We start from the raw sequence: 22,130 nt of genomic DNA, 5'->3' as shown, positions 1-22,130 counted from the left end.
CAGCTCATTCTCAGACATTGTTCTTAAGAAGCTATTCACTCAGTGGTTGTCCAGTTGTTTAAATTTATGTGAGAGCATGTGTTTATGTGATCATGTGCTCATATGTGCCATGGTGCATGTTCGGTGGTTAAAGCGTCACTTGTGAGAGTCGTTCTTGCCTTCTACTGTGTGGGAATCCGGAGAATGAACTTAGGCTCAGGTTGTCAGGCTTGACAACAAATACCTTTCTTTGCCTGCTTAGCCATAGCTGGCCACACCATAAATCTCTTACTAGGACCTGGGGCTTTCTGCTAGCTGGCCATAAGCCTTGGAGGTCTGTTCACCTCTTCTGCTCTGCGATTACAGGCATGTATCACTATACCTACATTTTTTCGTTGTTACCAGTAATTCAACTCTAGTCCTCATGTTCACAACAGCAAACACTTTTCTCAACTGAGCTATGTCCCCAATCCTGGAAAATATTTAAAACGTAAGAAAGCACAGCGCCTGTTTTTAGGGTCAAGCTGGTTGTCATTTTTGAGCAGTACTGAGAAACATTCCTTTTGCAACCCATCAAATTAAAAAGTTGTAGTGAAGATATTAGTAGTTAATATAGGAACTATTGTATGTTGTACATACTTGATTTTTCTAGTAGGACATAAGATTTTTCCTTGTGTATTTTCTGATTCTACTTAATTAATTATTTTTTAGACCATAATTGACAGCCTTTTACCTTTAAAATTGAGTTACAAACAAAAACTGCTAGAGCTAAGTTTACTACTCTTAATTTTGCTAATAAGGTTTTCTGGTGTTAAGTAACGAAGTAGACTTGAAAGAGGAACTTTAACTAGAGGTAGAACAATGAGTGATGCTACTCTGTTGTTGACTGTTCTAGATGACTTGTTCAAAGTGCACAAAGCAAAACCAACTCTGAAATGGAGACAGTCATTTGAAAGTTATTTGAAGACAATGCCTCCCTACTATCTTGGGGTAAGGAGAATATTGTTAAAATAGATCTTGAACCTTTTGATCATCTCTATAAATAACATGAAAATTGAATGTACAGGTAACATGAATGTAATTATAGATTTTAGTGGTTTGTAGGATAATAGTTGTGAGAATATATGAATATTGTGTCGCCAAGCCCAGGTACTGTCATAAGCATGATGTGTGTATTAATGGTGTTTAATACTTAAGGTCTCTCTGTGAGGTAAAAATGATGTTTTCTGCCTCAAAGATAAAGTCAGGAAATGAAAGTAAGTGGTCATTTCTAGTTCTAGTTTCTACTTTTGATGCAAGAATTTACTATCTCTGTCTAGAACTAATCTTTATAAGTGCTTCCTATATCATTAGAAGATTAATAGCTTGATTTTATGGTTGTAAAAGTTATAGTTTCTTTGAAAGTCGTGTTAGAGTAAGAAGGAAGGAGCTCGTTGACTCCGTTCTCTTTAGCAACCTCTAAGACTTAGCCAGAGCTTCATGAGTATTACATAAGTGTGAGCTCTGGGTTTTGATTCTGGGATTCAGCAGAGCTTATGCACTTTCCATGCCAGTTTTTTTCTGTCTTTGTGTCTGTTGGAGATATTATATTGTATAAAGTGATTCTGAGTTAGTCCATCCTTACTCCTGAAGATTTTTTTACTGTTATATATGTGTTTTAAACTTTTTACTCTGTTTGTTCTCCTGTGTTGTCCCTGCACTCTCATTCATAGCTTGTTTGCTATGTTATTGGGGAGGGGACCAGGGGATTTTAAGGTTCATGAGTTTGTCTGAGCTTTCCCAGTTGGCTAAGGTCCCTGAGTTTCTGAGCCTTGTAAATTTCATGAGCAATTTCACGAGCTTCTAAGACTAAAAAAAAAATCTTATTTATATACATAAAAAACTCAGTTAATGATAATAATAGTGTGGATCAAAATCTATTGAATGCTTACTATATGCCAAATGCTTTTTATAAATGCATTCCATGTTTGTTTGTTTGTTGGTTTTGGGGGGGTTGTTTTGTTTTGTTTTGTTTGTTTTTTCCAGACAGGGTTTCTCTATGTAGCCCTGGCTGTCCTGGAACTCACTCTGTAAACCAGGCTGGCCTGGAACTCAGAAATCTGCCTGCCTCTGCCCCCGAGTGCTGGGATTAAAGGCATTTGCCACCACTGCCTGGCTTGCGTTCCATGCATTAACTCATGTAATTCCATAACAACTTGTTAAAGATAGATGTCCTTTCCTCCTTCTAAAAGTAAGAGGTAACTCAGGACAAGTTGTATCACTAGCTCAGATTGTGTGTCCAGCCCCCTTACCCAATGTTACACTCAGACTGGCCCCACAGTGTGTCTTCTGTCTTCCAAATGAGTACCTCCCCATGGTATTGAGCATTTCTGGACTTCATTCTTAATGCCCCGATTATTACTCTTCTAATTTATATTAACTACCTTAAGTTGCTTTTCATGGCACTGATTAAACATTTTACTAACATACTAACATATAAATAATATTGTTGTTTTGTGTTCCTTTTAAGGCAAAGAATGCAAGTTGGGGTGAAAAAACTTTTAAAAGTTACTATATAGAACATTTTTCTTTTTTTTTTTCTTTGAACATTTTTCAACAACTTGATATTGAATGTTGTTTCTTTTTCTATAGCCCCTGAAGAAAGCTGTTAGAATGATGGGTGCACCTAATCTGATAGCAGACAGTATGGAGTATGGACTCAGTTACAGTGTCATTTCATACCTCAAAAAATTGAGTCAACAGGTAATGTCAGAAACTGGAAGTGAACATTTAAGGATTTGACTGCTAGCTAACATTTTTAATAGTCTAAAAGCTATCTAGTTCTTGATGACTGTCTTTATTACTGAGGTACTCGGGTCAAACCAGGGCTTCTCATGTGGTAGGCAGTTTGCCACTGAGGTAATATCACTAGCTAACCCTTTCATTTTGAGGCAAGTTAACTTGCATCAGACTTGAATTTGGCAAACCTCCTGCCTCAGTCTTGAGTACTGCGATTACAAGTGTGCTGCTATCCTATCTAACAGACTGTAAACAAGATCTTGTTGATTCCTCATTGTATAATTTCTCATTTATGCATATGGACTAGCTTCCGGTATATGATTATTGTTGTTTCCTTAGGGGGAAATTGCCATTCTGTTTTGCTTTGTGTTTTAAAACCTGTATGCATTTTCTTTCAAACCTCGACGCTTCTTTGGAACTGTTTATAAAACCATGGAGTTTTTATCATTTTGGCTATAAGTTCTATTAAGATACGGTGAATATCAAGCAGTTGGCAGTTTACTTCCATCCAAATTGTGAATGTCTTTTTAAGTTTTCTAGTACTTTAGACATTTCTCTGCAATTGTGTATGTAGTTCTGAGCTAATCGTGTCTTTAAGCGGTTTGTTGTCTCATTTCCTGTTGCTTCTGAATTGGGAATGTTTTCTTTTATGAGACATACTTCATAGTTTGTGTGTGACAGGTATTAATTAATAAAATAACTTGAAGGAGTGTTTGTCCTGCTTTAAAAGTTTTGAGTTGTAATTATTTTAATTGAGAAACTATTGTTATTAAGGTATGTTTGGTTTACCTAAAACTAATGTAAACTCTGATTACTTGATTTTAAATTCAATACATAATTTATGGAAGAGTATGGTCACTAGCATCTGATTTATAAATTGTAGATTGTATTAAGACAATTTTTGTTTCTTTTTACTTTAGGCCAAAATTGAATCTGATAGAGTCATCGGATCCGTAGGCAAAAAAGTAGTACAGGAAACTGGAATTAAAGTCCGAAGCCGGTCACATGGGTTGTCAATGGCGCATAGGAAAGGTTTTCAAGTGCTGCAGGGTATTTCGGAGGATGTCCCCCACAGGTTGCTAGACCTTAATATGAAGGAGTACACTGGGTTCCAGGTTGCTTTACTAAATAAGGTAACAGTCAGTTTAACATTGCTTTAGTTGTGTTGTAGTCTGTCATAGAGCAAGTTATAGTTCATATTAACTAACAGTTTGTCGAGGCTTCAAAAGGCTCACTTCTATATGGCTGTAGAATGATACTTAATATATTACCACTGAACCTTTGAATTAAAACAGAAATTGTATATAGTATGTGAATGAATGAGTTGATTGATAGTGAAAACAACGGCTTAAAGATTCCATCAAGTTACAGAGCTGATATTAGAATTCACTTACACTTAAGACCTTAGCATGCTTTATAACTCATTATTAAAATTATTTTTTTCAGCAACCTTTCTGTAGACAATAGAATAGCCGAGCTGATATATGGGAATACAAAGAGTCTGGAATAGCTGAAGCAGTTTTGGAAAAGGAATAAAGTTTGGACAATTGCAGATGCGTAATTTAGAACTGAAAAACTGCTGTGATTATGGCAAAGTGATTGTGTGGTTAAATACAGAGGCGAGGTAGAATGGAATAGGGCAGGTCACACACAGTCATTTAACATGCCATGGGAATCAAAGTGGGAAAAGCCTCTTAAAAGTAGCTACAGCAGTGGGTATCCCTATACAACATAATTACCTCATATTTGATGTAATCATAATCATAAGAATTAAACCTTAAGCATACAGAAGAAAAAAAGAAAACATCTTCATAGTGTTTAAAGCTAATGAAGATTTTTGTAGTATAACACAAATCCAAAAAGAACACAAACCCAAAAAGTTGGTAAATTGAACCTTTTTAAAATTAAATATCCTCTCTTCAGTGAACTGGTATAACTTGAGATGTAGTTGAATGGTCGAATGATTGCCTAACATCTGAGAGCCCCTGGTTTCACTCTCAATACTATATATATTTTAAAAAAGAAGAAAAGAAAACCAAAGTAGGCAAGGTACAGGTCAGAGAAGCACAGAACTTGTGATAAAAGACTGGAATCAAGATATTGACATCCAGACCATGAAAGTGCTCTAAGCTATGTGTGACGATGTCAGCCAACTGTAAGCTCACATGCTTGCTCTTCAGGCCCACATGCTCAGAGAGCAGAGTGCTGATCAAACTCTTCTAGAGGTTAAAGAAGGGCTTTTGTTAACTGATTTGCTTCCCTTACCCAGAGCATACTAAAAGATCTTAAAACTTAGCGGTTGCTTTATTTTGTTGAGCTTACCAGAAAACGTCTTATCTTTTGGCCTTAAAATGTTGTAGTTAATATTGTATCGTCGTGTGTTTGTTTTCTTTTGCTCTTTCAAAGCTGCCTAGTTAGCTTAGTTATTTTAAATTTCATTTTTGAGCCTATGCTGCAGGCTAAAGAGATTTTAAATTCTTTTTAGAAATATTTTATCCTTGACTGTGTTTGTGTAGGATTTGAAGCCTCAGACCTTTAGAAACGCTTATGATATACCAAGACGGAACCTTCTGGATCATTTAACAAGAATGAGATCGAACCTTTTAAAGAGCACCCGCAAATTTCTTAAAGGCCAGGATGAAGGTTAGAGTATGATTTTAAATATTATTTCTGTTTTTAAAACAACCTTTCTTTATAATTGGTAAGGAGATGATAATATACATTGTACAAACTTGTAGTATTCTCATTAATTCAAGTAGGTGATGTAAAGCACTCAGATATACATTCATATAATTAAAAATAAAAATGTTTAAAAGGGTGATTCATCCCTTATTTTCTACACTTCTCCTTCATGTCATTGTTAACCACAACTCCTCTTACCAGTTTATTCACACTTCTTCAGGCACCTGGACTCCTACGGTCATTTTATTGGGCTGTGTTAGCATCTGATAGTTTGACTCTGGGTGACCATTTCATGGCATATTCTGCTACTTCCTTGTTTCTATGGCATCTGTTGTAATTCACACCATGAGCTCTTGCTATGACTAAAGCCTTCTCATCATTACACGTCTTTATTCATGTGCTAGTTTCACTCTACTATTTTCTACAAATTCTACTTTATTTTGCCTACAAGATAAAATTAGTACTTTAAATTTACTTTTGAAGAATTAAAAGCTGTTACATTTATACATGCTCTATACTAACTTCCAGTGGGTAGTAAAATGGGGTTGGTATTCATATATGGGATAGCTAGAGTAATTATTAGTGATGATAACTTTTGTTTGATATATTCTCTCTGAAAAGATCAAGTGCACAGTGTACCTATAGCACAAATGGGGAATTACCAGGAATACCTCAAGCAAGTACCTTCTCCATTGAGAGAACTTGATCCTGATCAGCCTCGAAGGTTGCATACATTTGGCAATCCCTTTAAACTGGATAAAAAGGTAACTCTGAAATGTTCTATGATATAATTTGTTGGATAGCTGTGGTCAATTTAGCTTAAGTTATTTTTGGGGAGGAATATCTCATTAAAGTATTAATATTAAGAGTTTAATTTATCAATTAAAGAATTGAGGTTAGCCAGGAGGTGGTGGCGCACCCCTTTAATCCCAGCACTTGGGAGGCAGAGGCAGGTGGATTTCTGAGTTTGAGGCCAGCCTGGTCTACAAAGTGAGTTCCAGCACAGCCAGGACTATACAGAGAAACCCTGTCTCGAAAAACAAAACAAAACAAAAAAACAAAAAACAAAAAAAGAATTGAGGTTAGTTGTACTACTTAAAAGTTGGGTAGAGGGGCTTGGGAGATGGCTTAGTGTGGGTTAAGTGCTTGTCATGCAAGCATGAGAAACAGTTCAAATCCCCAGAGCCTATATAGAAAGCCACACACAGTAGCACTCATTTTTAATTCCTGCACTCCTCTGGCAAGTTGGGAGTTAGACAATTGACTCCCAGAAGCTAATGAGCCAGCTACTCTGGCATGCACAGTGGTGAAGAAGAGACCTTGTCTTAGACAAGGTAGAAGGTGAAGACTTGTACCTGAGCTTGTCCTCTTATTTCCACATGTACAGTATGGCATGCCCATATTCACACTGACAAAAAATGGACCCCTCCACCCCCAACACACATAGACAAACCACATGGACATTCAAGAAAATGTCATTTTCTTTTTTAGTATAGAGTAGGAAGGTAGATACCAGAGGGTATGAGAAGGATGAAGAAGGGAAAGATAAGATTAAAGGGTTACTAAGTCCCAGCTTCAGGAATAAATTTTCATTAGCTCCTGACAACATTGTTATCCTAGTTAATAATAAAATGTGTTATATATTTCAAGTTGCTAAAAGAACATATTTCCAACATCCTTACCCCATCAAAGTTGGTATGTATTAGCCATGTTAATTACATTAAATCTTTTTTTTTTAAAGATTTTCATTTTTTAAAATTTACATGTGTATGTGAGCCTATGAGGTATTCCCACACATGTAGAGGAGCTTTGGTGCTAGAGGAGTGTTCTGGGTCACCTGCAACTGCATTTATAAATGTTTGTAAACTGTCATGTGGGTGCTGGAAACAGAATCTGGATTAAGAGCAGTAAGTGCTCTTAGCTTCTAAGCCCATAGTTAAATCTTTTTTTTTTTTTTTAATGTATTGTGTGTATATGTGTGCATGCGCACTTATGCCATGGCACACATTCGGAAAATCAGAGGGCAAATTTTTGTGGAGTCAGTTTTCTGGTTCTCTACCTTTCTTGTAATGGTAGGCTTTGAACTCAGGTCAACCAAAGCACCTGCTATTCTTCCTTGCCCATCCTTGTTTAACCCTTCTCCTGTGTGTGCATAGATCAAGCTGTCAAAATTGCATACCATAAATGTGTTGTTATTCATCAATTAAAATATATGGTGCCCATTAAAATGTAAAACTTACTTATAAACCCAACATTTCCTATCTGTTAATAGGGTATGATGATAGATGAAGCAGATGAATTTGTGGCTGGACCTCAGAATAAACACAAGCGGCCTGGAGAGCCAAGCATGCAAGGGATCCCAAAAAGACGCCGGTGTGCCTCTCCACTCTTGAGAGGCCGAAGGCAGAGCCCTGCTGTGAACAGTCACATCGGAGGGAAAGGACCACCTGCACCCATGACGCAAGCACAGCCAGGTCTTATTAAACCCCTTCCTCTGCATAAAGGTAGCACTTTGGGGCTTTCAAATACTACTTGCTATTTTGGGGTTCCTAAGGGAAGAGATTTTTATAATAGAAACAAAAAGATTGTTCAGCAGAGTCCAGTGAGTATTTATTGTGAATTTGTATGAAGTAGTTTGGATGTCTTTTTGATGAACATTCTATAAATTCATACTTTGCCATGTTCTAAAATGACATTAGCAAATCTTAAAGTATTTCAAAAATGGTTGTGGAAGGAATATTGTCACTGCCAGCTAAAATAAACATTTTTCTGTTCAGTAAAACCTAACAGCTAAACCCAACTATTAAATGTTTATTATACTGTGCTACAGATGTGAGCAAGGCTGTAGTTACTTCTGACCTCTTAGTAGGCAATGAAAGAAAATCATCTAATCAATTACAAGTGTGTTAAATGTTAGAGTGTATTCTAGAAATATTTGACATGAAGAATGTCTATGGATGAGTGGGAATTAAAGCTTTCCCTGTGCTAAAGAGTCTAAAGAGAGTATGCATAGAAATACATAGAGAGAAAGATATTAAGACCTGAAAGAATTCTATTATGGCATTGGTATTGGGCATATTTGGTAAGAAGAGAGTGGAAAGACAGTCAAAGTTCAATTCAGGGGTGGCCTTCGACCCTTTTATAAAAGATTTTGTATTTTATTCCAAGATCAGTGAGAAACCATTGAATGCTTCAAAAGAGGTGGCAACTTGGTTAGCATTTTATGTATGGGGTATCATTTTATATATGGGAATATAGGAAACTTAATAAGTCAATGTTTTTGTTAATTTTACATAGTGACCTCATTTGCTTATATAACATCTTAAACATACGGATGTTAAACATATGGAGAGAAATCCAATGTTATGTACTATGTGATAGAATTATACAGTACTCTTCTCTTAAATATATTTGACTCTTCTCCCCTGTTCTGTATTGAATATCAGTGTGATCAAGCCTCTAGATCTAGTAATTGCATGGGAAATAAAAGAGACAGAAAAAGAGGTTAAATAACAAAAGTGGGGTACAATCAGAAAATTAAGATCATAGGGAACTCTAGGACATACACCCAAAAACGAATCTGTTGTGTTGTTTTTGTTATTGAAAAATATAATGAAAAGAGAGATGCAGAAAGGCTTTATAGAGTCAAAGGGCCAGTTACGATGCATGGACCTCACTTGGATCCAGAATAAAATAAGATTAAACCTTCAAAAACAAAATGTATAAAATAACTGAAGGGTGAGAATGCTGACTGGGTAGTTGATGTTATACTGTAACTGTTGTACATCCATAGGGCCTAATTAGTAAATGCAGATGATTTGACCTGACTGTGCCTTGAGAAACAGTCGGCAAGTTAGGAAAAGCAGTAAGTGTGAGTTTATCTTAATAGTGTGTTGATGGTTTGAAAAGCTTTAGAAACAGACCATGCAAGTTAGAAACATCTTTTGGTCTTTGTCTGTCTTACTATCACCAATACATTTTTGTGAAGTAAAGGACAGAAAGCTTTTTTTAAAAAAAAATTGAGAAAGAAAGAAGGATGAAAGTACACTTGTATGAAAACCCAGTTTTGAGTTAAGCTGTAAAGGGCAGGGAGGCTAGTGAGTAATCAGTCCATCAAGATGAAGATGGTGGTTTTGCTCGAGAATGTTTAAATGCTGGCATCATGGACCTAGTATACAGAAAGGTTAAAATAAAGATGAGAGAGGCAATTATCTCCACCAAGAAGGCAAGAGGAAATGGCCCAGCTTGCTAATGAAGGAATGCTGTTTCTGTTGAACAAAATGAGTGTGGGTACAAATTCATAAGAAATAAGTGAGTAGAAGAGTCCTCACCCAGGACTTTGCTTCTCCAATAAATAGAAAGTAGGTATACTGCTGAGATAGAGAAGATGATTGGAAAAGTTAGAACTCGGAAGGAAGAGAAGGAAGGATATGGAGTATCTGGGAAAGGGAGGAGGCATGGAGTAGGCTTGCTAAGAAGTGGACGATCCAAACCTCGGTGGTAATTGGGACCACTCTGGTAGATCTGGCTCCTATTTTTCCAGCTATTGTCATCACTCCAATTAAATGGCTGCAGCTAACAGACAGTGTAAACTGGCCATTAAGTCTGGTGTTTACTTGATAGATACCATAGTGTGGGATGTTAGAACTAGATCATTGGAACATTGTTGAAAGTGACCTAGCATGGGCTTAAGCCTCATAAAGAAGAAGGTGGAGGAGTTGCTGGAGTGAAAGTTGGTAGACATTGGTGCTACAGAACTTCATAAATTTGGAGCATGCAAGGGGAGTGCTTGGGGTCCTTGTTAAACTGCTTGTTATCATGCAAGTCAGGACTGGGCCACAAAGGAAGCATTTCAGAGGCTTTCCTGAGGCTTCCTTGTAAGAACCTCCTAGAATGTTAGGAGGGACTTACGAATGTACAGTGAACGAGGTGCCAGAGCATGTGCACTGAACTCAGTATGAAGAGAATTGTTCAAAAGTGCAGGAGTTTTTTTGCCTTTTTTTTTTTAATGGTTTTAGAGTTTTATTGTAGAAAGGCAGAGAGAAAGAGAGAAGGTAGAAAGAGAGAAGCCAGTCATGACCACGTGGAGAGAGGGGGAAAAGGAGAGCTAGAGATGAGAGTAAGAAAGTTGAGAGCGTAAGAGCTTTTTTTTGGTTTTTCGAGACAGGGTTTCTCTGTGTAGCCCTGGCTGTCCCGGAACTCACTCTGTAGACCAGGCTGGCCTCAAACTCGGAAATCTGCCTGCCTCTGCCTCCCAAGCGCTGGAGTTAAAGGCGTGTGCCACCACTGCCTGGCTGCTTTTTTCTTTATAAAGAATTAAATACAAGAGATTTTAAAATTACATTTAAGAGGTGAAAGAGTCAGTGACTATCTCACTTTTACACTCATGAGAAAGCAATTTCTACTCCACATTTGAGAAGGAGAGAAGTGGCTTGTTTGTTTTATTTTTTAAATAGGAGAGTGTGGTTTTCATTAAAGCAGAAATTACCGTGATTTTCAGCCTTAACCTTAGACAAAGGCTGAGAAACAGTTGTGGAGAATAATCAGTGAAGAAGTGTTTTCAAATCATGGGGTATAATTCAGAAAGTATGAGAGAGGGAGATGGAAGGAGTAGAAACCAGGTCTTTACATTGAGAGGTAGAATAGAAGGGTTTAGCTGGTGCCCTGGAGGCTGGTGAATAATCAAACTTAGGGGTCATGTCTAAGAATCTTATATTTATTGGCAAGCTAGTAAACTTTTGGGTCTGCTGGTCTAATGAGCTGAAGTGGGCACCAGATTACTTTGCATGGCTAGGAACTGAAAGGATAGATAGAAAACAGTGTGCTCTGAAATGTAATGTGCCTTATTTGGTGTTCCTTGCAGAATCTTGAGCAATAAACACCACTCAGTGTTTACTTTTCTCTTTAAAGAATAACAGGTTTATAAAGATAAGTAGGCTTAAGATGAGGTAGGTAGGACTCTTAAGCCAAAAATGGCAATTTTAGTGGTGTATAAACTGAAAACTGGTTTAGTTACTTTGCTAAAATAAGGTAGAAAACAGGCTACAGTTGTTTCTATTTTAAATATGTCATAAGTTTAAATTTTAGTTATTTGTAGTAATTGTGTTACTTTAGCATTTTTATTCTGTACTTTGATACCAGATCTCACTTTTCGTTCCGTTTCTTTGGTTTCATTTCAGAAGCCACTAATGATTCAATAGTAGATGATGTGGTTGAAAATCATGTTGCTGACCAACTTTCATCAGACATGACACCAAATGCTATGGATACTGAATTTTTAACATCTCCCCCTAATCTTTTGGAACCATCAACCAATCATACAGAGGCCCTTGGTCATGAACATTTAGGAAACAATGACCTCACTGTTGGTGGGTTTTTAGAAAATCATGAGGAGCCAAGAAATAAAGAACAAAGTGCCGAAGAGAATATACCAGCATCTTCACTCAACAAAGGAAAGAAATTGATGCATTGTAGAAGCCATGAAGAGGTCAACACTGAACTAAAAGCACAAATAATGAAAGAGATCAGAAAGCCAGGAAGAAGTATGTATAATTAGAGACAAAACTTACTAATTTCTTTGTCTTCAATTAGGGAAAACCAAGTCAAATCAGTAAAAGCATATGTATTATGCTAGATTACTCATGAAGTAATATCTGAATTCTTTAAGGTTTAATTTCAGATTCAGCTGGAAAACACTAAATAATCTTGGTACTCAAGGTGTTCTAGTATGGGTGGTAGATAGCAGAAAGTCTTTATCTAGAGATGTAGTACATGTACTTGCCATGACAGGGGCACAGAATCTTGACTGTTCTAACTAGGAATTGAAATTTTACAACAGCTAACCCAAACAGATAGGGTGGATAATACTACATGACTTGGTGTTCGGTTAACAGTGTATCTAAGAGGTAGAGCACCTGTATAGCCCAAATTCAATTCTCAACACTGTCTTGTGTGTTTGCAAAGTTCCTCTCTACTGACTGTCACTATGAATGAATTATGATAGTGACCTTCATCATGTGCTTAGGCTCCAAACCAAAGTCGTAAGGCCATCACATGAATGCAAGAGAACTCTCGTGGTACAAGAATTGTGCATAATATTGGCATCCATTCAGAACATAGCTGACTCTGCTGTGGTGGTGTAATAAGAAAGTGGAAGGGTCTTGAGCACACACACATACAAAGTGCTTAGAAGGTTTTATTTTTGGTGATACATACTTTCATGCACATACATGTTAACAGTGGTCTGTAAAAGCTTTGAAGAGTGGTAATATTTTTATGTAAAATATTTTTTGTCTGAGTATAGAGGCAGTTAATTGATTTTCCTTCTCTCTCTTTTTTTAAGAATATGAAAGAATCTTCACCTTACTGAAGCATGTGCAAGGCAGTTTACAAACAAGGCTAATATTCTTACAAAATGTCATTAAGGAAGCATCCAGGTAAAGAAACTTGTGTGTTTCTAAACAATAATGAAATAGTTTTTGGTTTGCATATATACTTGAATTGCATTAGTTAGGCAGTTGGGTTTATGTATGTGCATGGATTTGATTAATTGAAATGTGAATTAGCTTAAAAGAGGAAAAAATGGAAAAAAGTTGCACACGTCCCTTATCACTCAAAATATCAATGTAGAAAGGTAAAAGAAGTTAAAGATGTACAACACCACCAAAAAGCAATGGAGAAATTAATCAAGAATTTTAGAAGAATATAATAATTTACCAGGGAAAAGTCCATAATTTCTCAAGGATTTATGTGCCTACTTCAGCTTGGGCACACTTCTACTTGGAATGCTGAAGATAAGGCTATGTGTTTTCATATAAGTTGAAATACTTAAGTTATTCTACTTTTAATGAAAAGTCTGTTCTGTCTTTTGTTCAGTTCAAAGCATGCCTTGAATTTTTAGTGTTGTTCATTTTTGAGATAGCATCTTCCCACATAGCCAAGCTAGCCTCCATCTTAGGTTTCTTCTGCCTTAGTCTTCCAAATGCTGGAATTATAGGTATGTGCCCACATGCTAATGCATCTTGAATCTAGTTGTGTTCCTTGCACCTGCCTTTCTGTAAGAAAGTAGTAGGAATAGAATGTCCAGAAATATTATAAAGAGCATAAATGATATTTATGATTTTATATATGATTTTAGTCTACCTATATTTGTTACTGATAAATATTTTGTGCTATATATCCTGCTATAGATACCTTATGATACTTGATGTCCTGGTCTTCAAGTTATAGTAGAACACTGATTGTTTAAATGCTACTATCAATTTTTTATTTTCATTTTGTAGGGACTTCAATTTTCAAAAAGGACTAGATGATACCACAGTAACTGTTTTGCAGTTCAACTTTACTATAATGTTTAGAATCCTTGTGTGTATTAGTATCTTTTTTATTTTTGGTGGTAGGAAGAATAACCATTCTTCCCTTGTTCCTAAGACAAGATGAGTTCTTCTAAGAAAAACTGTAATTCAGTTCTGGTTTGAATAGTAACTTAGACATTTTTCATTAGATTTGTGCAAGTTTTTGTGTTTGGCACACATGTGGCAATCAGGACAACTTCAGAAGTCAGTCTCTACTTCCATATGAGTTAAGAGGACATCAGAGTTGGTCAAAGTTGGCTTTTATAGCCTCATTATCTTCTGAGTTATTTTGTTAGTCCTCAACAGATTTTTTTTTTTTTTTTAAATGTTCCTTTTTTGAGACTATAATACCATGGCATCATTTCCCTTTTCCCTTTTCTCTTCAGAACCCCTCATATATCCCACCCTTGCTTTCTTTCAAATCCATAGCCTACTAACTATTGTTACATACATACATACATACATACATACATACATACATACATTGTGTGTGTTTGTTTATATTACAAAACTATCATCTGGTTGGTCTGTATAATGTTACTTGAAAACATAAACATATTTACAACACCACCAAAAAGCAATGGAGAAATTAATCAAGAATTTTAAAAGAATATAATAATTTACCACGGAAAACGTCCATAATTTCTCAAGGATTTATGTGCCTATTTAATGTTACCTGAAAACATAATATTATGTTTTCAGGGCAGACCTGAAACTGGAAGAAGACTCTTTGTCCTGCTCTCAGCATTCCTTGGTTATCCATTAGTTCGTTGTTGGAGCTGAAACCTCCTGAGTCTTCATCCACTCTAGCCTGTGTCTGTTAGTACTGTCCTTGGTCAGCTCATGTTTAGGTAGTTGCCAATAGACTTTACGTATTGGTTTTTGTTTTTTTTTAATTATCTTTTTTATTTACAAATCAGACGTTGCCACACCTCCAGTCTCCTACCACAGTTCTTCTTTTAGCCTCCCCCTACCCCCTTCTTTTCTTTTTCATTTTACTTTAAAACAAACGACTCTTTCCCAAAGCCAGTTTTTCTCTTTGAAACATGCTAGTATATACTGTTCATTAGTAGGTAATTAAGAATGCTCTTATTTTTCTTACACAGGTTTAAGAAACGAATGCTAATAGAACAACTGGAGAACTTCTTGGATGAAATTCATCGAAGAGCCAATCAAATCAACCATATTAATAGCAATTAAAAGAAAATAGAATGAGGCCACTTATTTCATTGTCTTCTCCAAATACAAAGTAAATACAAGACTGTTGTAATCTTGTATTCATTCTTTGACATGCATTGTTGGCTATTTGAGATACTAAAAACATTCTACAGTTCCTTTCCATCATTTTACAGTGCCCTTTTCATTTTAGCTTACTTTTGTAAAGTGAAAAGTATCACAAATTTTTTTTCTTTCTTCCCTTTTTTCTTTTTCTTTCTTTCTTTTTTTTAACCAACTAAAACTATTCTTCAAATCCTCTGCTTGTCATTGGCTCTTGCGTGTCAGTTTCCCTCAGGTTATATTTTCTTAAACCAACCTTTAAAATTGTCAGCTCTGTTAAGGTTGAACTTTGCCAAAAAAAGAAAAAAAAAGAAAAAAAATTAAAAACAAGTTACTTTGTAATTTTTGGGGAAAAAAAGCACATACATTAAAAACTAGGTAATGTTTTGTATATACAGTTATTTTGGATATATTATTGTAAGTTGTACAAATGTATTTTGAAGAATATTTAAGAAAAGCACTTTTGTTATTCCATCAATAAATGCTCTATTTTACTCTTGTGTGGTTTAGGAAATAATCACATTTAAAGTAACTACTTAAAAACATTCTAAAACAATGGAATTTTAAAGGCCTTGCTTTTTAGCATTAAAAAATACACAACTTAATATTTGTTAAACTAATGTAATTATATGTTACATAGCCTGCATTGTCTTTTTAACTATTATATGTTCTTAGTTTTTGTTGGCCATGCCAATATACTCCACTCTTGCCTGGATAATGGTAATACTTACTAGGTCTGTGGCAGATAGACAGATGGGCAGTTTTTTTTAAAAACAGTTTTAAAAGTAGATGAGTTGGGGCATTATTGGCTTCTTAACACCTTTCAACCTTTCTTACAGGATTTAGATGGCACTCTAGCTGTTAGTTAAGGTGTGATAGCTTTAGGGTATATCATATTTGGAGAAGGCTAGTATGCCGACATTTGGTCCCCTCCCTCCCCCGATGCTTAGGTGAGTTTATAATATGATAATTCAGAGTGGATCTCTTGGTTCTGCTCCCTGATTCTCAGAATCTAACTGGAGAGGAAACAGACTTAGACGGCTGTACTCATTTCTTTCCCCCTTATTTGCACAGGATGAGGATATCTGGCACTCCATTCTCCATCCTCACAGGGCTGCACATCTTTACTAAGGATGTGACCATGTGTCCTGACTCATGCACATATTCATAGATCACTGCCGTGCCTTTTAGTGGTTTGGAGGGAACCAGTAGAAAAGGTTAGAGTTTTTAGATTTGGAATAACCAAGGTGAAAAAAAATACCCTTTAAATTATTTTTTTAATTGAATTATTTTTAGATTAATAATATTTGGAAATCACATACTCTTAAAAGAAATTGTAAATATTTATGAAGGAAAGCATACATAGAGAAAACATTCTTGAGGTCTGCTATTTTAGTCAAGGGGATTTGAAACTCTTCCGATACTGAAGACAAACCCTGTAAAGAAAAAGAAACATTTCATGTGACTTGTGGTATTTTCATAAAACAATTCATTAAACATTTCTAACGTCTTCACAATTTCTGGAAGTAAATGAAGATATAATTTAGAGATGGAATTATTAAAATAATTGCCTGTAATCACACTGCTAAATTTATACCAAACTATACAAAATCCAGATTAACTTTGTGGTTGTGAATTATGTGTATTAAGAGTGAGATCAGTGGGAACACTGGAGTCATTTAGATAGGAATTATATTTAGTCAGCACATGGGGGCTGTCCTTGGAAGGGTCTTTATGTCATAAGCATGGTGGAATAATTCTCAGATCTTCTTCCTTTACTACAATTTCCAAAATGAACCCCCAAGGAGTGTAAAATAACAGGATCTTCTGTGTCTGTGTTCTACCCTTCTCCCTTTCCCCACTCCTCCTCTCTGTTCCTTTCTCTGTCTGGCATAATACTGTTTACATTTCTAATACTAAAACTTAGTCTGAAAATTTGCAGCCTATCAAAAACTAAAGCTTAAGATTCCATCCACCTCAGGCTTTTGCCTTTCAAAGATGGTGGGCAAGTTAGTCAAGCTAGTGAAGTTTCTACAGAATCCTTGTTAGCCAAGGCAAGGGAGGATATATTTGGGGATGGGTATTTTATTCTTTGAGATCGTGGAATGATGTTGTGTTGGACAAGTGCTCTCCAAAGGGTTAATGTTAGAGTTCTAATTTTCCTTAATGTTCCCCTATGTGTCCTATTTGTTAGTTGATTCATTCATCAGTATAAGACTTGTAAGCTTTTAACAGTGAAGGCCGAGACTTTTTTTAGGTTATTTTTATTTTAAGAGTTTTGTCTACATGTATGTAAGTGCACTACATGCGGGCCTAGTGCTTGTAGAAGCCCAAAGAGAAGAGAGTGTGAGATTCCCTGGAACTGGAGCTGCAGACTCCTAGGAGTTTCCATGTGGGTGCTGGGAAGCAAATGCTCTTAACCATGGCCATCTTCTAGCCCCAGCTGAAGGGTCTAAGGGATTTAAAAATCCCTTAAGTGATATCAGAAAATTATCCACTTTGCCTTGGGTAATGTGAACAACCATCATCCAGAAAACTAAAAAGCTACAAGGACGGAGACTGGTGAGTTAGGGAACTGGTTTTTTTATTAGACTTGTATTTTCATTTTGATACTTGAGCGGTAAAAATTATATTGTTGAAAGTGTGGTGTGTCTTTTCTAGTCTAACAGCTTTACATGGTTTTTAATACAGTTGAATTTTAAGGATCTGTTATTTGTCTTCTAACTGTCCTCTTTACTGGATATGAGCTTTAGGCAGTGGCCCTTCTGTTCAAGGTTAGTCCTCCCTCTTTGAGAGTTTAATTTAAAACTTGCTTTTTGTTGTTACAATTATTATTTTTATTATTTTTTACATAATCTCTGCTGTCTGTTCTTAGTGACCAGTGCCGTTTTGTGTAGTCACAGTCACTGTGGGGTCGGGATAATCATGGTGAAGTTATGTTATGAACTCCTTCTTCCCAAATAATCTCCAAGTAGATAATTTTCCAGGAAATGATTACCTACATCCTTTTGTCAAGAAATGTTCTTTTGATTTCTAGCACAAATATGACAGTATACAAATGATTCTCAGATAAAATGATGTTGACAGTATTTTCTTTTAACAGTCTGTGTTAAACTATGCTAATTTTCATTCTAACTTTCGATATTCTTTCCACAAATAAAAGTGATGCCTGATGTTTAGTTAAAGTAGGTCCACCTTGGCTTGATTTTTTTAATCTTGTTCCATACTGTTGTTTTGAACACTACTGAGAATTGCCAACAGCTCTTTACTGAGAATCTCTTCCTTTTGAGGCCAATAATTGTTACAGGGAGACTAAGAAAAGAAAAGAATTCAAGGATTATTTTCAATACTGCTGAATTCGTAGAAACATTTGTTTCTTATATTGTGCTAGCTAGGCTAACCTGTGTCTGCCATCTTTTCATTGAGACACTGTTCTGTTGTGTGCAAAAGTACTAGGAGTACTAAGTAGCTTTTGAGAAAGACAACAAACAGGACAGAAATCTGTGCATTACTAAAATACTAGAGCCTGGGTCTTGATCATCTTGGTCTGAAGAAACCATCTTTTCTAAAACAATAGGACAGCAGCAAGAAATGCAAGATTTGATAGAAGTGTGTTTTCATGGCTTTTTAAAATCTCTCTAGAAGCAGAAGCCTGCTGAACTAAAAAGAATCAGCATTAGCTACAAATAAACAGATGCAAAAGTAAAAGACATGGAGGAAAAGTTTCCTTTGTACTATGAAACAATTCCCCTTTATTTGAGATTATAATAGATTAATAAACGTAAATTGTTAGAGATGGACATAAATGTCTGAATCCAGTTTTTTTTTTAAAAAGTCAGTACCTGTGCTGTGTTCTCTCAGAAGAAAGATGAAGGGCCGATCTGCTTTAAAAGCAGAGGTCCGAGACCTCCTCAGCAGCAGCACCGCTGTGAGAAAGAACAGGCCCTGTCAGCATTGAAAAGCATGCAGATAACATAAATGCAGAACATAGGGGCAGAACTTGATTTGTCTTTAAGGAATCATCAGCATCTTAATGACATTCTACCGTGTAGTGTTACAGGAGTGCAAATTGGGAAATTAAAGAGGAAAGCTACTACTTAATCATTCCTGTGTCTTTTTTTTTTTTTAAATAGTATTCCATGACATAGCTCCCCCTTTGAAGGTGGGATACTGTATGATTCCACTCCTTGTTGATGGGGCAATGATACTTGTTAAAAATTAGTATCATTGATTTTCATAAGATTTTGTTTTCTTTCATTTCTTTTAAAATGCTACATCACACTCAGGTTTGGGCTTAAGTGGTATGGTTTATAACTGAAGAGTCACTGGGCAGACATAACAAGGGTCGATCTTGGTGAGCAGCTCCACGGGGCTAAGCGCTGAATGTACCTGTGGCTGCAGAGGACCTGGTACCCTCCTCTGAAAGCTCCATCTTGGCCTTGTGGGTTAGTTGAGAAACGTAAAAGCCATCTTGGCCTAATTCACAAATGACAAAAATGGAAAGTGATTTGTTTACATTTTTGTGCACATAGTGTATGTTTGAAGACTCTTGAGTAAAACTTGAGCATTCAGTGCCACAAGTATATAGGGAGTGATTGTACAGAAAATTGCCAAGTTTTATTTTTCTACAACTCAAAGGCTTTTTTCACTAGTAAGACCTCCCCCAAATTAGTAGAGACTGAATCTCATAGTTTTAAATATTAATATTAAAATCTTTATCCTATATTTCTAAAACTTAGGTAAGGCATTAAGGTTCCCAAGGGTGTATGTTACAAAGTATAACCTAAATATAATTTCAATGAGCTTTTGAGATAATTCTTGTTGGGCTGCAGTTTTTAGGAAGACACTGGTAAGTCAGAGGTTAGTATTAGGAGGATAATCTGGTGTTAAAGTGCCTGCTGTTCCATGACTAGATTCTGTGGAGCTGGTTGGCTAGTTAGCTCACCTTAAGGGCTGGAACCTGCAGAGAAATGTGAGGTTGTAGCTAGATGTGTGTGCTGACAGTTTCAAAGACAAGCTTAGTAAATAGGAATGAGAGAACTTAGAAAGCTTGACAGATTTCTGTCATTGAACAGTTCTCTACAGATGAAATGACATGTGTTGCAGTAAAGAGTGAACTTCAGCATGTAGAACTAAGATTTGAAACTGCTCGGCCCTTCTGTTTCAGAGGGATTGCAAAGTCATCTGGTATGACACACACCCCATCTGAACTGAGAATATCCAGGTTTGACCCAGAGCCTGTTTCTACCCAGCCCTCCTTTTAAGAAGCTGCTGTCTAGTCAGCTGGAGCACACCATCAGAGAGACCTGCATATTAGGAACCATTTTGATGTACTTTAGGGATATGGCCCCTGACAGTCATGTAAGACTAAAATCCAACCCAGGATACTAAAACAATGGGATATCAGGAGATGGTTGTCCCACTTTTCACTGGCAGTAGAGAATGGGCAAGAGCCAGGAAGAAGTCAGTCAGCATTCACTTGGTGCTAGCGGAGAATCAGATTAACAGTGGTCTTTCGTTGCTTGTCTTTGAGAAAAGCAAGATTATCTGTTAATGCTTAGCCCCTTCTAGCTCATTGAGCAGAGTGCCAAAGTCAAAAAGGAGTTTATAAAGAGATGTTTGCCAGTCGAGGGTTTACTGTCTTTGACTTTATGACTTTCACATTGTCTGAACATTTCCATATGATTAAATGAGTGCAGCTTCACTGTGAAACCCCTGGTCAGCTAACATACAGCAAATCCTGTATCTGGATCATTGTAAGAAGTGGGATTGCTACAAATTCATCTTCAGTAGGCTAGGTAGGGCTGTTTCAGTGTCTTTGTAAGGCATGTGAAAAGCTTAAATATCCTTCCTACCCCATTCTAAGAATGGCCCAATGTCTGTTGTCTGTGCATAACCCTTAGACTACTCATTGCCTGTATGCCACCAACTGTCACATCTCTGAAGGTTTTATCTTTGGTTAAGACTTGACATTTTTGTAGACTAGGCTGTGTTCTTCCTTTATCTTCTATTCTGACGGTAGTTGGCCTCCTTTTGTTATGTGGCTATTGAAATGTTATACCATTAATGAAATAACTGGAAAAGGTGAGGTTTTTCCTGGCTGTTGTTTTTCTGAATTGTTAGCATTGTAAAAGGTTATACAACCTGTCGCCCCAAAATTTGCCCTTAGAATCCTTTATAAATGCTGTTCTGTAGGCAGGCTCCTTAATTAGTTAGATGTGAGAGATGCAGGTTAATAGATCCTGTGTCTAGGAAACTTTGTTGGAGCTGCTGATTTGCTAATATTTGCTGTGCAGGACTGCAGTACATGGCTCTCATCCCTGAAGCCACTTCCACCTCTCTTTAACCTCAGTTTACTAACTAAACTTTCTGGAAGGCACATCATAGTCAACTATAAACATCTGTGCCTACATTACATGTTTGTGTCAGCATATTTGGGATTACCCCTCCCACCCCCTACCTAGACTATTAGCTGTAGCAAGTAGGAATTATGGCATGCTCACTTTACCATGCCCAGCTTTCAGCTTTTACATGTGTCAAAGAAATAGTTAATGTGTACATCCAAAGGATGAAGCACACAAGGTTCTTTAAGCAAGGATTTAATTCCCACCACTGGTTGGTAGGTAGCTTTTATGTACTGTTGGCCACACATTTATAAATTGTCTGCATTTGGACCTCAGCTTCTTCCTCATCAGGACAGAGTGGACATCAGTTGCCTCCTTTTGTCCCTGACAATGATTTTCTTTGGAAAGAGCTAGTTGCTTATCTTCTTCCATCGTTTCAGTTAGCTAAGAAATGAAGAGTGGGTGTATATACGCATTGCAGCTAGCCTAGTGTAAGGAAACTGGAGGAATCTTAGATGGCTCACAAACTAACTGTAGTTGGTTGCTTTCTCCACCTTTCTCTACTACTTACATCTTTCTGTGCAGTGTTGACTTATTGTGGCTCAAGTTAATTCATGCACTTTAGACAGTTGGCTTATTCAAGTCCCGTAGGATATAGCTTGCACTATGGACAGAAATTGAAGTTGACTGCTACTTATGAAAGCAAAGACTTAAA

At 36.6% G+C, this 22,130-nt stretch overlaps 2 protein-coding genes across 10 annotated transcripts in view; one reads left to right on the top strand and one right to left on the bottom strand.

The window, feature by feature from the left end:
* Ints6 (integrator complex subunit 6) overlaps positions 1–22,130 on the top strand; it is an 84,839-nt gene that overhangs the window by 52,590 nt on the left and 10,119 nt on the right. For 3 of the 8 annotated variants that reach the window (XM_006518680.4, NM_008715.2, XM_017315908.2), the window contains exons 10-18: positions 875–969; positions 2,611–2,721; positions 3,678–3,890; positions 5,274–5,400; positions 6,061–6,203; positions 7,712–7,943; positions 11,619–11,981; positions 12,782–12,875; positions 14,900–15,042. In XM_006518680.4, the coding sequence (XP_006518743.1) occupies positions 875–969; positions 2,611–2,721; positions 3,678–3,890; positions 5,274–5,400; positions 6,061–6,203; positions 7,712–7,943; positions 11,619–11,981; positions 12,782–12,875; positions 14,900–14,993 (1,472 nt within the window). In that variant the 3' untranslated portion in view covers positions 14,994–15,042. Of the gene's footprint in view, positions 1–874; positions 970–2,610; positions 2,722–3,677; positions 3,891–5,273; positions 5,401–6,060; positions 6,204–7,711; positions 7,944–11,618; positions 11,982–12,781; positions 12,876–14,899; positions 18,262–22,130 lie in introns of those variants that run through there. The other 5 variants (XM_011244986.3, XM_011244985.3, XM_006518683.3 and 2 more) reach the window with 3 other exon arrangements.
* The window catches only part of Serpine3 (serpin peptidase inhibitor, clade E (nexin, plasminogen activator inhibitor type 1), member 3), a 28,946-nt gene continuing 23,146 nt past the window's right edge, over positions 16,331–22,130 (bottom strand). Inside the window, exons 7-9 of one of the 2 annotated variants that reach the window (NM_001199945.1) lie at positions 19,461–19,547; positions 18,914–18,997; positions 16,331–16,507 (exon numbers count right to left, since the gene is read on the bottom strand). In NM_001199945.1, coding sequence (NP_001186874.1) covers positions 16,464–16,507; positions 18,914–18,997; positions 19,461–19,547 — 215 coding nt within the window. In that variant the 3' untranslated portion in view covers positions 16,331–16,463. Of the gene's footprint in view, positions 16,508–18,846; positions 18,998–19,460; positions 19,548–22,130 lie in introns of those variants that run through there. The other variant, XM_017316054.2, reaches the window with a different exon arrangement.

Source organism: Mus musculus, chromosome 14 (assembly GCF_000001635.26).
Source record: "Mus musculus strain C57BL/6J chromosome 14, GRCm38.p6 C57BL/6J".
In the NCBI taxonomy this organism is placed as follows: Eukaryota; Metazoa; Chordata; class Mammalia; order Rodentia; family Muridae; genus Mus; species Mus musculus.
The sequence above is the reverse complement of the archived record's forward strand: the minus strand, read 5'-3'. Positions and strand labels throughout refer to the sequence as shown.